The following is a 13,646-nucleotide window of genomic DNA, read 5'->3' as shown; positions in this document are numbered from 1 at the left end:
AATGACATGCTTGGCGCGGATGTACACCACGCTCAACCACTTGCCCTCACCTCCACCCTGGCTTCAGGAACGCCCCTATACCTGCGCCCCTTGCCCTGGCGGTCTTGGGGCGTCTCTGAATGTCAACTCATCCCATCTTATGTAGGCGCTGAAGAGGCCCCTACGTAGCTTTGGGAACCAGGCAGAAGCAACAGCAATGCCAGCACTCAAGTGAAACCCAGGCCGATGATGACGATAACAACCGGGACAATGACAGGAATGACCAGCAGACCAGGGGCGAGCTTTGGGAGGCCAGGCCCCTTCTGCTGGTACATGACACAGCACGCAGTAAGCACTTTTTGTGTCTGTGTACCAGGGATTTAACCCAGGGGCACTTAACCACGGGGCCACATCCCCAGCCCTTTTTACTTTTGTTTAGAGATCAGGGTCTGAGTTGCTTTGGGCCTCTCTAAGTTGCTGAGGCTGGCTTTGAACCCATGATCTCCTGCCTCAGTCTCTGGAGAGCGGCTGGGACACAGGGGTGTGCGCCTGGCGGCAGTAAGTACTTGATGCTTCTGGAATGAAGGAGTGCCCTACCAAGAGGCAGGCCGGCAGCGGACACAGGGTCAAGGGAGCCTCAGGGCTTGAGAAGCCCTTGCAGGAGAGGCAGCCGGAGGGGCCAGGGCCAAGCCCCAGGGAAGTCCCCTTCCCGCTGAAGGCCTCAGTCCCCGGGTCCGAGCCACAGAGGGCTCTAACAGAGGACCCTCTGACATTTTAGGATTCTCTGCCCCCCTGTGACCCTCCCGATTCTTCATTACCTTGTCCCCCAGGAAGGCTAGGGGCAGCTGCCAATACCAGAGACTTCCAGGAAACAGAGAGAAGCCTTCGTAGGAGAGAGAGAACTAGGACAGAAGGGCGGGCGGTGAGAGCGCGGGCAGGGGCCGGGGCCTGCGGGCCACAGCGGGCAGGGGAACAGGACCATCCCGCCCCAAGCTCGGGTGCCGGCCCCTTTCTCTGAGGAACTTGCCTCCTGCTCTGGACCCGGGCACCCCAGCTGCTCTAGGTGTGGCCGGGGTCAGCATCTCCCCAAACCTGACCCCAAGACTTAAGCAGCACGTAGGGAAACACTTGAGAACGAAGTGGCCCTTTCACGCACATTTAAAGATGTACCACAGCATCACTAAGGGGCGTGGGATCAGCCTAAAGGGAAACTGGACAGAAATGTCGGTCCAGGCAGCGGAGAGATTATGAAGCTGGTTCAAAGCAGCCAGAGTCAGGGTGGGGGTCCCCTGGTGGCCGCCTTGCACATACCTGAGAGTTCCCTGGGGAAGACAGGGCAGTAAAGGAGGAAGAGGAGGAGGAGGGAGAGTCGGAGGAGGGAGAGTCGGAGGAGGACGAGGAGGAGTGGGACCCGGGAGCTGCTCGCAGGGCAGGCTGGGGGCGAGGGGGCAGCCCCCGCTGAGGGGAGTGGTCATGGGCGGCAAAGTTGGCAAGGAGCTGCCAGATCTCAGCGTCCATCCGCCTCTGGGCCTCGTCCACCTGGGGCACCGGGAGAGGAGGGACGGAGGAAAGGAGCAGAGACAGACAGAAACGATGCCCGTGAGGGAGGCTCTGCCAGCACCCCCCCACACTTCCGTGCACAAAGGCCAATGCCCGCTGCTCCGACGGAACCCTCTGCTCCTCAGGAGCCAGGTGGGCACATCCTGGGATGGGCTAACTGACTACAGGCTGCCCCTGTTGGGGATAAGCCCTCCAGAGGGTGCGCATCAAGAGGTGGCCAGACAGCTCTCTGCCACCAAGACCAGAAGTGCTGGCGGCTGCCCGGGCATCTGGGCAGGGGAAGCTGCCCCTCAGGCCTGACCCTCCACTGGGGCTCATGGCATCAACCCACACCATTTTGTGGCTCTGGAATGTTTCTGGAACTCAGGAATGGACTGGGCACCAGGAGGGGCCCAGATGGGTATGGGGAAAAATGACCCAGGAAGGCCAGGGTCTCAGTCAAAGGCTATTCCTTGGGGCCCGACAAGCCTGGCCCAGCCAGGCCTGGGTTACCTGTGAAGCCCGCTGGGCCTGGCCCCTGCCCTCTGGGGGTCCCGGGATCCTCCCAGATGTCACAGCTGCCCGCCACTGCTCCTCTGAGAGGGACGTGCGGTTCTGACGGGGTGGAGGTCACAGGCCAGCTGAGTCCCTCAGGCTCCCAGAGCTGGAGCCCTGGGAAGGATGTGCTCCCAGGTACCCGATGGCCAGAGGGGCCACAATGACTGGGAAGAAAGGTGCATGCTCCCCTGTTTGGGTGGCACACGGGTTACCCCAGGTGCTAGATGGGCATGTGCACCTGGGGGGCGTTAATGGTTGCCTGGGGGCAATGCCAGAGAAAGCTGGGGGATCAGGTATGGTCTCAAGGATTAGCGTCAAATTAGTTTCCCTGCCACCTCGGTCACTGTCCTGACCTCAGGTGGTTGGCACCAGGATCAGATCACACAGCCAGGGAGGCAGCCAGAGGCACATGCCCCTGGGCAGCAGCGAGGGGCCGGACACAGCAGTGCCCTGACCCCAGGGCCGTGGGAACGGCCTGAGCTCATGCAGACCCACACTGTCTTGGGCACTGGGCATCTCCACACAGGGCGAGGGCACCCAGGAACACGACATGCCTGTCACACCGGCGTCACACCTCCCACAGCGAGGGCCTACCTGGTGAGCCCAGCGCATCCGCGCAAAGTACGCCTCCCTCTGAGTGGCACAAGAACCGCAGGAAGGAGACAGAGAGGTCAGAGCAGCAGGACAGGGCACAGGGAGGCCAGGAGAGAAGGGACGGAGGAAGGAGTGGGACCAAAGGTAGCCAGCTGTGCATGGGCAGGGGACTTGGCTCTGCTCATGGAACAGGACAGAGCTTCCCCTCCTAAGTGACCCTGGGGGGCACCGGCTGGAGCACAGGTCAGCAGGGGACTCCTGTGCCAAGCCCCACTTCCTTTGGGTCCCCAGGATGGCAGACAGCTCCAGGAACACCAGGGAAGGCTGCCCTGGTGTCCACCCTAGACCCCTGTCCCCAACAACATCCCACACCACCGTCCCTGGACCCCCTTCAGAGCGATAAAGACAGTCATCCCAGCCTAGCTGGTTTGGGTTTTGGTTTTTTTTTTGTTTTTGTTTTTGGTACCAGGGACTGAACTCAGGGGCACTCAACCACTCAGCCACATCCCCAGCCATTTTTTCTTGTATTTTAGTTAGAGACAGGGTCTCCCTGAGTTGCTTAGTGCCTTGCTTTTGCTGAGGCTGGCTTTGAACTGAGATCCTCCTGTCTCAACTTCTCGAGTCGCTGGGATAAAAGGCATGTGCCACCGCACCTGGCCATATATATATACTTTGAGACAGCTCCTATACATATACACATACACATATTTGAGACCAAGTTGCCTAGGGCCTTGTTATGTTGCCAAGGCTGGCCTTGATATTTCAGCAGTGCCCTGACCCCAATGATTTCAATCCCGCCTCCTGAACTGCCGAGGTTTCAGGTGTGTACCACCACACCCGGCTAGTGTAGCGCGGGCAATCTGAGTTTGAATCCTGCCCTTGCCCCCTAGGAGCTGTGGGACTTTAGAGAAGTTCCCGAGTCTCTCTTGAGTTTGTTTCCTCGTGTAGGAAATGGGGCAGTGGGACCACCTGGCTTATACAGTTGTGACTTATGAAACATGAAACTGCTCGGAACGATGCCTAACATACAGGAAGCACTGGATAAATACGCCCCATAATAAAATTACTACACCCAACACCCAGCACGGAGCCTGCAGTGTAGACAAGTGAATTTAGAGGGAGCAAGGGAATGAAACGGAAATCGTGTCCCATTTGTCCCTGAGTCTCAAGGGCCTGGCCTGGAGCCTGTTTGCTGGAAACTGCACAAAAGCTCATCACTGTTAACAGCTGCACACACAGTGTGCCAGGCTCGGTCTCCAATCCTTCAGCCACCTGGAGTTGAGGGCTATGAGGAGGTGTCCTGCCAGTAGATGGCAGAGCTGAGATTCACCCCCAAGGTCACACACTGAACCACGATGTGGTGGCCGCCCACCAAGACTCCCCTGGGGTGAAGTGTGTCTGAGTCCCCATGGACTCAGGTGCTTGACCTGGGTCAGAGCTGGTGCTCGGGGAGGGTCTGCAGCCCCCCACGGGTCCCACCTTGTCGCCCTGGTAGGCCTCCGGCAGCTGCCAGTAGAAAGACTCATGGCCAAGTTGGGCGAAGTTGGCAAAGGAGAGCTGGGTGCCCTCGGGCACGGGCTCCACGGTGAAGCCTCCCGTCAGGCGGCTGTTCCGCTGAGGGTTCACCAGGGCAAAGCCTTGGAAGTCCCCAGGGGCAAAGCGGGTGTCGATCTGGCAGCAGAGAGGATCAGGTGTCAGTCTAGTACAGGGCAGGCATATGGGGACAGGGGACAGGGACAAAGGTTATCAGGACAGGAAATGGGGCCTGCTGAGATCAGGGGAGACGTAGGGGTGGGGGCACATCAGGGTGGAGGATGGGGAGATGCAGGGCTCAGGCTGGAACGGGCAATAATGGGGGCACAGGGAGGGTCTAAGGACAGGGGTCAGTGTCACTGGGCGTGGTGCTAGGACGGGCAGTACTGGGGGCTCAGGGATGGCTGTCCTTACAGGTAGACCGGACTTGGCTGTGCCAGGCTCCTGGCTGGCCTCAGGGAGCAGCAGGGAGTGGCGGGCTGTGTGGCTCTTACCAGGTGGCGGGTGTAGGAGGAACTGGCACACTGCTGGGTGACTCCCATGCAGAAGCAGGGCAGGCAGCCCTCCGGGTGGCCGGCGCTCAGGTGGAAGTGGTGGGGCCGGCAGCGGCTGCAGGTGAGGCCCTCCACCTGTGCCTGGGTGGGTGGGTGGAACATGTGTGCCCCCGCCCCCCCAGTCCCCCCCCTCAGGGGCCTTGGAGTCCCTCCCACTGTGAGGCGCAGGCCCGGCACTGACCTTGCACTGGCACTGACCGGCAGCATCACACTGGCTGCTGATGCTGCCCTGAGGGTCACAGCCACAGCCTATCCCCTCTGGTGGCTGGCCATCTCCTGAGGTGGAGGAAAGCCACAGCTGGAGCCCCCAAGCCCACCCAGCACCCCCAGCCCCACTGCTGAGCATGCAACCGCACCAGGCACCCAGTTCATCTCTGAAGTCAGCTCTCTGACTTAAAGCCACCGGACCCAGGTCACAGGGGAACAAAGGATCTGCCCTGGAGCCACCGGGGAGAATGGGTAGCCCGACCCTACAACCCTACTCACTCCGGCAAGGCTGGCCCTGGCTCGGGTTGCCATAGTAACCTGGGGCACACCTGCAGAGAGAGCAGAAAGCTGGGGAGCCTGAGAGGGCCAGGCCTGGGGTGGGCACCTGTGTTTGGACTCCATGTCCCCCAATTAGCCCAACTCATCCATTTTACAGACAGGGAAACCGACGGGGAAAGGGCAGGAATGTGCTCTAGGCAGTGGGTCAGCCAGATGGGACCTTGGCCCCAGGACGTGCAGCAACAGGGGTCTCCTGGGAAGAGGGGTCGGGTGGGGCAGGGGTGCTGGGGCTTGAAGGTGAGCTGCAGGCCAGCACATCTGAGGCCTTCGAGGCTCGGAACACCTGGCTGGAGGTGGAGGCTCCAGGGAAGGGAGCTGACTGCCTCCAGGGACCCGGGCAAGGAGGAGTGGGAGTCCCCTGGTTCCTCCTGGACAGGACGGCTGGGCCCACCTGAGGACTCCGGAGGAGACCCCTCCTACACAGCTTCACCTTCCCGAACCTGCCTCACCTCTCACAGTGGCGCCCGCTGTGGCCTGGCGAGCACGAGTCACAGGTCGGGTGGCCGTCGGTGTCCAGAAAGCAGGTATGGGCAGCCCTGAGAGCATGGGGCAAGTTTCCCGTGAGGAAGGCTGCGGGCCCTCCTCTCCCCAGGGACCCTCCCTTGGACCCAGGGTGGAAAGGGAGGAAGGGCGCATGCTCAGAGTTCCACGAGCACCATTCTGCTCAGCTGTCACACAGGGGCTAAAGTGGGGTGCTGTCCCCGTTGGACAGATACAGTGGAGGCTCCGAAGGTGAAGCGCATCTTCCACCAAGTGACAGGTCGGGGAGCCTAAGACGGGTTTAACCTCTGACCCTCAAGAGGACCCGGAGGAAGGGTGTGTGGCAGGGGTGGGGACACAGGAAGGGTAGGGGCGGGACGCACTGGCCAGCAGCAGGGGCTCCATGGCATGGGCACGGCTGGCAGTCCTGTGGCGTGCCCCGCTGGGCATCCCCGTAGTATCCTGGCTGGCACTGCTCACACCGGGGGCCCACTGTGTGGTGCTGGCAGCCCTGGAGGACAGAGCACTGGTTGAGGCAAGGTCCCCGAAGGCCACAGATTCCTGGGGTGGAGAGGAAGGGGGCGGGGCTCACCTGGCAGGCACCAGTCTCAGGCTCACAGACCTCCGAGTGGCTGTGGCAGCTGCAGCGTTCACAGGTGCCCAGGTAGAGGCCGCTGGGCATGCGTGTGTAGCCTGTGTCACAGTCCTGGGGACAGGAAGATGGAAGGGTTATGAGCTGGGGGGGCCCTAGGGAGGGGTGGGGCAGCAGGGAGCACATTGGATGGATCTGCTGGACAGGTGCTGGCCTGGAGCTCACCTGGCAGGACGGGCCCCGGTACCCAGGCGGGCAGGTACAGTGCTCCACCTCCAGCGCAGGGTCCTGGCCAGTGTCCTCAGGCACGGCCACATCCATGCTGATGCCAGAGACCCTGAAACACGACAAGGCCACTGAGTGAGGCACTGCTCTGGGCCAGGCAAGCCTGGGGCCCTACACTTGATGGCCTCGTTTGTGCTCCAATGTCACGACGCTGTGTGGCCCTGTCCAGATGCCTGGCTCCTTCCCCAGCAGCTGCCTGGGCCCAGGCGAGTGGCTCACACCTGCAACTTTCTCCAGAGAAGTACCCTTCCTGGCCCAGACGGGTTACACCCCAGCTCCCCAGGTGACAGTGCCAGGACTCTAAGTCCCGAGGCCTCTGTGGGGCAACTGACCTGCCAGAGCTCCCTTCAGGGAGGCGGGGCCAGGCTCGACCAGAGCCACATCCCTGCTTGGTCCCTCCCTCCCTGTGGGCTCACGGTGGGAATCACATGCACCCACTCCAGTCCCTGACTAGAGCCAAGGCCCGTGAGAGAGGCGGTCAGCATGAGCTCCGTTTGACAGATGGAGAGAACAAGGCAAGGAAAGGCCACGTGGCCTGTAAGTGGCAGAGCTGGCTGGGGGCTGCGCCAAGTTGTACCAACTGGATGACAGCCCCCTCCTGAGCCCCCATCCTCCTGTCCGGGCCCTAGGCACCTGCTCTCAGCGGGCCTGCTGGGTGTAGGATGCTCGGACCAGGAGGGCATCGATGCCCGCCAGCGCCATCAGCAGGTGCTCCCGTGTGGGCCAGCTGTCCGTCAGGCCGCTGCCAGGCTTGCTGTCAAGGAAAGGACAAGTTACTTAACGGCAGACTTCCCAGGGGGCTGTCCCCACCCGCCCCAGGCAGGGCCCTGTGCAGGCGGCTCACCTCCCGGAAGGGCACAGTGAAGGTGCTGGGCTGGCCGGGGCCGGGCTCCCGGGCACTGTGATGCTCCAGGACGATGCCGTTGCCCTGCAGCACCACCAGCGGCTGCCTGTGCAGGGGCGCAGAGCTCGGCTGGGGTCGCTGGGTCACTGTGAAGCGCAGCTCTCCTCCGTAGGAGGTCACCTGCAACACGGGCAGATGGGTGCTCAGCGGAACCCCCGCACCCACCCCAGCCACCTCTCCCAGGCAGGGAATCTCCTCCTCCCAAGACACCACGACCCCCTAGCTCCCAAATCCTGGATTGTGCCGTTTCTAATGCTCGCTTCCTCTTCCTTCCCACCCCTGCCCACCTTGTCCCCCCGGAAGCTCGAAGGGAGGCTCCAGAAGTAGGGTCCAGACAGGAGGCTGTGGAAGGAGGAGAAGGCCAGCTCCCCGGACATGGGGGACGAGATGCCCTCGCTGGTGGTGTGGGTGCCTGCAGCGTCGGTCAGGCTGAAGTCACTGGGCTCCGAGGAGGCCCCCAACACCTGCGAGAGGAGAAGGGGCCGAAGTGGGGCTGTGGCCTGAGACCCATCCTCGGTTCACCGCCCTGGGCCTGTCATCCTGCCCGCTGGCCGCCCGCCCGTGGCTGGCTACCTGGGCACGTCTCCAGGAGGAGCTGGTGCACTGGCGGCTGACACCCATGCAGAAGCACTTGAGGCAGCCGTCAGGGTTCCGGGCACTCAGGTGGAAGGAGCCATCGGCACACTCATTGCACAGACGCCCTACCACGTTGTCCTGCAGGCACAGAGCTGGGAGCTGCAGGACAGCCCACGGAAGGGGCTGCCTGGAGCTTCCGGTTGAATCGTCCCAGTCTAGATGGGACCCGAAGCCCAGTAGAGTCATCGAAAGACAGATCGTGTCACCGCTATCTGAACAATACCTCTCCGGTTAACAGAAGCTTATGCAACCCTCTCCCCCTTTTCTCTCTGCCTTCTAGGGGGCTCCCAAAAAGTTTAGATGTGAAACAGACAATTTGATTAAAATCACTGCTGTTACAATTTATGGAGTGTTGCAGGCACTGGGCTAATTAGCCATCACCTTACTTACACCCCTGAGTGCCTCCACAGGTAGGTACAGCTATCTCCAGCCTTTGGAGGGAGGGGACAGGAAATGACTGCTCAAGGTATTAAAGACCTGGAGTGCCTGACTCCAGAGTCTCTTCTCCACTGACACTTGACTCTCCCACTCTTATCGCAAGTGACTTCCTTTCTCGGAGCCTCGTCTCCTGGTAACTTAGGGATGATGGCACCTGCACCACCGTCTCAGTGTGAAGACTGACCGTGCGGCGGGGACAAGGGCTTAGTGCAGACCCGACAGCACAGGCCTGCTCCAAGGACAGCTGGAGCCTGACTCCCTAGCCAGGGCTGCGGCCGGAAGCCAGGCCACCTCTCAAGGCCACAGACAGCCAGGCCCATCAGCCTCCACAGGACCAGCAGGGGAGGACCCAGCCTCCTCCTCCCGCGCCCGGCGGAGATGCCAGGCCCCGGCCTGGGTGGGGTGGCGTGCATACCTTGCAGCGGCAGGCTTCTCCAGCGGTCCCCACGCTGCCCCGCTCATCACAGAGCACAATCTCCTGGTCTGGGGACACGAGGTGGGTGTTGGCAGGGCAGGCTGGGGTAGGACTCAGTTAGGACAGGCAGACCCCAAGGATGCTGGGGTTTGGGCTGGGCTGCAGGGGGAGGTGTTGGGGACGCGGCCGCCATACTCACTGGTGGGCCTGCACTTCCCGCCAGGCTGGATGGGGTTGCCCTGGTAGCCAGGGGCACACCTGGGGGAGAGCGGGCGGTGAGCAGCTCTTCTGCGCCCCCCTGTACAGCCCACCTCCCACCGTTGGCTCCCCTCACCTCTCACAGCGGCGGCCTGTGTAGCCGGGGGCACAGGCGTCACAGGTGGCTTGGCCATCCGTATCCAGAAAGCACGTGTCAGAGAATCTGTGGGTGTCAAGGGGGCAGCGCATGGGGCAGGTTGGGGGCCAGGGCCTGCACTCCCCTGGGGAAAGGACCCCCGTCCACATGGTACGCTGTGGGGCACGATGTTGCCCCCCGCCCACCTGTTCCTGATCTGCAGTGACCGCAGGAAGCCAGAAAGGGAGAGTGAGAGCCAGAGAGGCCCAAGGGCACAAGCACAGGACAACTCAGGGACCAGTCTCCCGCCTCCCTGCCCAGAGCGTGGCCCCAGCCCATGCACGAGCCGAGTCTGACCTGCGGGAGGCATCGATGTACGGGCAAGGGCAGGGCCGGCAGGCGGTGGCCGTGGCCTTGGTGGCATCCCCAAAGAAGCCAGCTTTGCACTTGTTGCACTGGGGTCCCTCCGTGTTGTGCTGGCAATTCTAGGAGGGCAGGGAGAAGGAGGGGCTCAGGGTCTGCGGCAGAACTGGCCAGGGGGCTGGGTGGGCCTCGGAGGCCGCCTGGCTCAGCCTCCCCCATCGGGCTGGAAATAGTTAGTCCAGCGGAGTGTCTAGCCACGTCCTCTCACCGATGACAGGCTCGCCCCCCACAGCAGCCAGTCTCATAGGTGGTTCCAAACGCCTACTTTATAAGGACCTAACCGCCACCCACTTCCACTCTGCACCCACAGGCCAGATCTGCTCCTGGGGGCGGGCACTCCTTTGCCCCTGGAGGGTGCTCAGGGATTTGAAGAGAGCAGTTCCGCCCGCCTCAAGCCTTCTCTTCTGTCAGCCCCAACCATCGAAGTTCCTCTCTGTTCTTTTTCTTAAATATTTTTTATTTATTTACATGTGGTGCTGAGGATCGAACCCAGGGCCTCACACATGCCAGGCAAGCGCTCTACCACTGAGCCACCACCCAGCCCCTCCTCCACTATTCTTAAGTAATAAAGTTGACATCTACCCCTTTTCCTTAGGGACGCCCCTGGAAAACCCACGCCCCACATGACTCTCTCTGGGATCAGTCTGATCAGGGGGGAAGGGAATGAGAGCTTCGTGTTCCTTATCTGGACACTGCACCTAAAGGCCATGGTAGTTTGTCTAGCAGCGATGCGGGCACAAGGGAGCCTCACACCTGCCCTTGCCCCTGCCCCCTTCCCCCTCCAGCGCCAAGTGCCAGCGGGCCCTACTCACCAGGCAGTGGCCATATACAGGATCACAGGAGCTGGCATGGCCATTGCAATTGCAGCCAGAGCAGGTGCCCAGGTAGGGCCCATCAGGCACCCGGGTGAAGTGGGCATCACAGCTCTCGCAAGACAAGCCAGAATAGCCGACGGGGCACCTGTGGGGGCAGGATTGAGAGAGGGGCTGTGGAAACGTCCAGGCCCGGCTGTCTCTCCTCCGCCCTTGTCAGGGTCCTGGGGTCCCCGCCAGGCCAGGTCAGGCACCTGCACTCCTCCACGTTGTGGGCACGGCCGTGGCTGGTGGGATGGGTGACGGTGGTGTCCATGGTGACGTCGCTGAGCCCCACGCTGGCCATCTTGGCATTGTAAACCGTCTGCAGAAGCACGGCCTCCAGGCTCCGCAGCACCTGCAGCATCTCGGCCCGCTGTACCGGCCGCCCGGATTCGTGCACCCAATGCTCCTGGTGGCAGCAGAGTGGCAGAGTGACACGCCAGCACCTCCCAGCGCACCCCACCTGCCCTTGGCTCAGGTGCCCCTCACCTCAGAGAGCTGGACTTGGCGCTGGTTCACGGCCCCGGGCTGGGTGGGCTTGTGGCCTCGGGAGAGCAGGCGATGGCCGGCACCCACCAGGACCACGTCTGGCCGCTGCACTGGCTCCAAGAGGCCACGTGCCAGCTCATAGCGCACCTTGTAGCGTAGGGAGCCACCATAGGAGTCCACCTGGTGGACACAGGGCAGATCAGTGCAGGGCAGCTGTGGGCATGTGATGCCCAGTGCCCCTCCATGAGCAGCCTGCCCGGCCTCTGGCTCCTCCCCACTTCTGCCTCCCTGTTGCTCCCAGAGGGCTGGGTGCTGAGCAAGGAGGCAAGAGTCCAGCTCTGCCTCTGGGGTGCTCAGTCCGTGGCAGCAGCTCCGTAACGCTGTGCCCAAGGAGGCCGAGGCGGGGACACTCATGCAGCCTGGGTATGACGGTGGTCAGGGGAGGCTCCCTGGATGAGGGGATGCCAGCCCTTTCCCGAGGCTGAGGAGAGTGGTGGGCAGAGATCCTGCCCTGCATGAGGAGCTGCCGCCCGGGGCTGTGCCAGGGCCTGAGCCACCTTCCCCTGGCAGCAGACGCTACACCAGCAGAGCACAGGTGGGTGCGGAGGACGGGAGGAGTGCTCGGCCTCTCCCGCCCGGGGCAGCCCGGCCGCACCTTGTTGCCCAGGAACTGCTGCGGCAGAGACCAGAAGGAGTCGTGGATGAGGAAGCGGCGCGACAGGTCCACCAGCTGGAACTCCTGCAGGGCGGTGTCGATCTGCAGCTGGGTGGAGGACAGCGGCGGCATGCCGGGCTGGGAGGGCATCGTCACGTTCACACCTGCAGGGGCGAGGGCAGGCTGAGGGCCGCAGCATGTGCCTGAGAACGTTCACCTCGAGGGGCAGGAGTCTAGAAGGGTGGGCAGGTTCTAGGGGAAACCCGACTTAGAGAAAACTGTGGTCTCTCTCCCAAAGTTTAAAAAAGCATGACAGTCCCCTTCCAGTCTAGACTTCCTCCCGAAGATTCGGGCAGTGCTCCCCAGGCACACTCCGGGAGGGCAGAGCCATTTTGGGAACTGCAAGATCAATGAAAGGTCAGGGGGATTCTTTGCAGCAGGACCTCTCAGAGCCTTTGGCTTGGTAAGAGATTCATGGACTGTCAGGCTTGGGACAGCCCAGCGGGGGCAGTAGAGAGCCACGAAGGACCAAAGACCAGGAGCCCAAGCCCTGGCTGCACTGCGCTCCAAATGCATGAGTCTGGGCAGAGGCCTCAGTTTCTCTGTCTGTAAAATGGTGCTAACAGTGGCCCATCTCTTAGAATTATTATGAAGATAAAATGAGCAAATTTAAATTGATTTCAAATGCCTAAAAACAGGTGCACCAAAGGGGTGATCAAAAACTGGTGCGCCCTAGTCATGCATGGTGTCACACCATGCATGTGGTGTCATCCCAGCCACATCTAGCTGAGTGTCATCTAGCTGAGGCTAGAGGATAGCAAATTTGAGTTCAGCCTCAGTGACTTAGCAAAATCTTATCTCCAAAAAAAAAATAAAAGGGGCTGGGGTTGTAGCTCAGTGGCAGAGCGCTCACCTAGCACCTGTGAGGCACTGGGTTCGATCCTCAGCACCACATAAAAATAAATAAAATAAAGGCATTATGTCCATACACAAATACAAAAAATAAAAAATAAATAAAAATAAAGGGCTGGAGATGTACCACGCTGGTTGGTGGAGCTCTAGCAGATGGGGAGCCTGTTGCTCCCCAAGGCTGTCCCCGCTGGCTCTGGACAGATTTTTTTTTTTTTTTTGGTACCAGGGATTGAACTCAGGGGTACTCGACCACTGAGCCACACCCCCAGCCCTATTTTGTATTTTATTTAGAGACAGGGTCTCACTGAGTTGCTTAGCACCTCGCTTTTGCTGAGGCTGGCTTTGAACCTGTGATCCTCCTGCCTCAGCCTCCCGAGCCACTGGGATTATAGGTATGCACCACTATGCCCCACTATCTGGACAGTTTGACTCTTAGAAAGTTCTTCCTTACACTGAATCCACATCTGTCTGTCAAAAGCATCAACACTTGATCCTGAACATGGAGAAATCTAGCCCCTTGCGCAGAAAGACCACACAGCCTCCATCACAGCTTCACCACCAGGCCCTTCTTCTCCTTCCCGGGGATGCTTTCAGGGCCCCTCCTCCTCTCAACCTCCACACTCAGGCCACCTGCTTGGTTTGGAATCCTCGCTGCCCTGACCATCCACATTCCAACCAGATAGCCCTGGTTTCCTGCTCTGCCTGTAAATAGCGTGTGACCCCATGAAGCCCGACAGTCTGACGGCCTCCCCGCCTCCTCTGGCCTCCAGCTTTCCATTTGAAATCCCCAAACAGCCCTGAGCGAGCAAACACTATTGACATTCTCATTCACCTTGGCCACGTCAAGCCAGGTGCCAAGTGCGTGCTCAGCAAGTGGGGCCGTTAGTGGTCTAAACACACTGGAGGGCAGCTGAGGGAGGCTCCAC

The 13,646-nt window shown here is 60.9% G+C and overlaps 1 protein-coding gene across 1 annotated transcript in view; it reads right to left on the bottom strand.

Annotated features, from left to right (window-relative positions):
• Hspg2 (heparan sulfate proteoglycan 2) overlaps positions 1 to 13,646 on the bottom strand; it is a 90,300-nt gene that overhangs the window by 35,416 nt on the left and 41,238 nt on the right. The window contains 22 exon segments of the mRNA XM_076861096.2: positions 4,150 to 4,341; positions 4,698 to 4,838; positions 4,939 to 5,033; positions 5,244 to 5,293; positions 5,753 to 5,839; positions 6,167 to 6,294; positions 6,376 to 6,489; positions 6,601 to 6,712; positions 7,294 to 7,307; positions 7,309 to 7,380; positions 7,382 to 7,414; positions 7,505 to 7,684; positions 7,852 to 8,028; positions 8,138 to 8,278; positions 9,054 to 9,121; positions 9,253 to 9,311; positions 9,388 to 9,474; positions 9,745 to 9,872; positions 10,623 to 10,770; positions 10,877 to 11,073; positions 11,154 to 11,333; positions 11,809 to 11,972. Of these exon segments, the coding sequence (XP_076717211.2) occupies positions 4,150 to 4,341; positions 4,698 to 4,838; positions 4,939 to 5,033; positions 5,244 to 5,293; positions 5,753 to 5,839; positions 6,167 to 6,294; positions 6,376 to 6,489; positions 6,601 to 6,712; positions 7,294 to 7,307; positions 7,309 to 7,380; positions 7,382 to 7,414; positions 7,505 to 7,684; positions 7,852 to 8,028; positions 8,138 to 8,278; positions 9,054 to 9,121; positions 9,253 to 9,311; positions 9,388 to 9,474; positions 9,745 to 9,872; positions 10,623 to 10,770; positions 10,877 to 11,073; positions 11,154 to 11,333; positions 11,809 to 11,972 (2,567 nt within the window).

Source organism: Callospermophilus lateralis, chromosome 7 (assembly GCF_048772815.1).
Source record: "Callospermophilus lateralis isolate mCalLat2 chromosome 7, mCalLat2.hap1, whole genome shotgun sequence".
Classification (NCBI taxonomy): domain Eukaryota; kingdom Metazoa; phylum Chordata; class Mammalia; order Rodentia; family Sciuridae; genus Callospermophilus; species Callospermophilus lateralis.
This window is presented reverse-complemented; position numbering and strand designations above follow the sequence as displayed.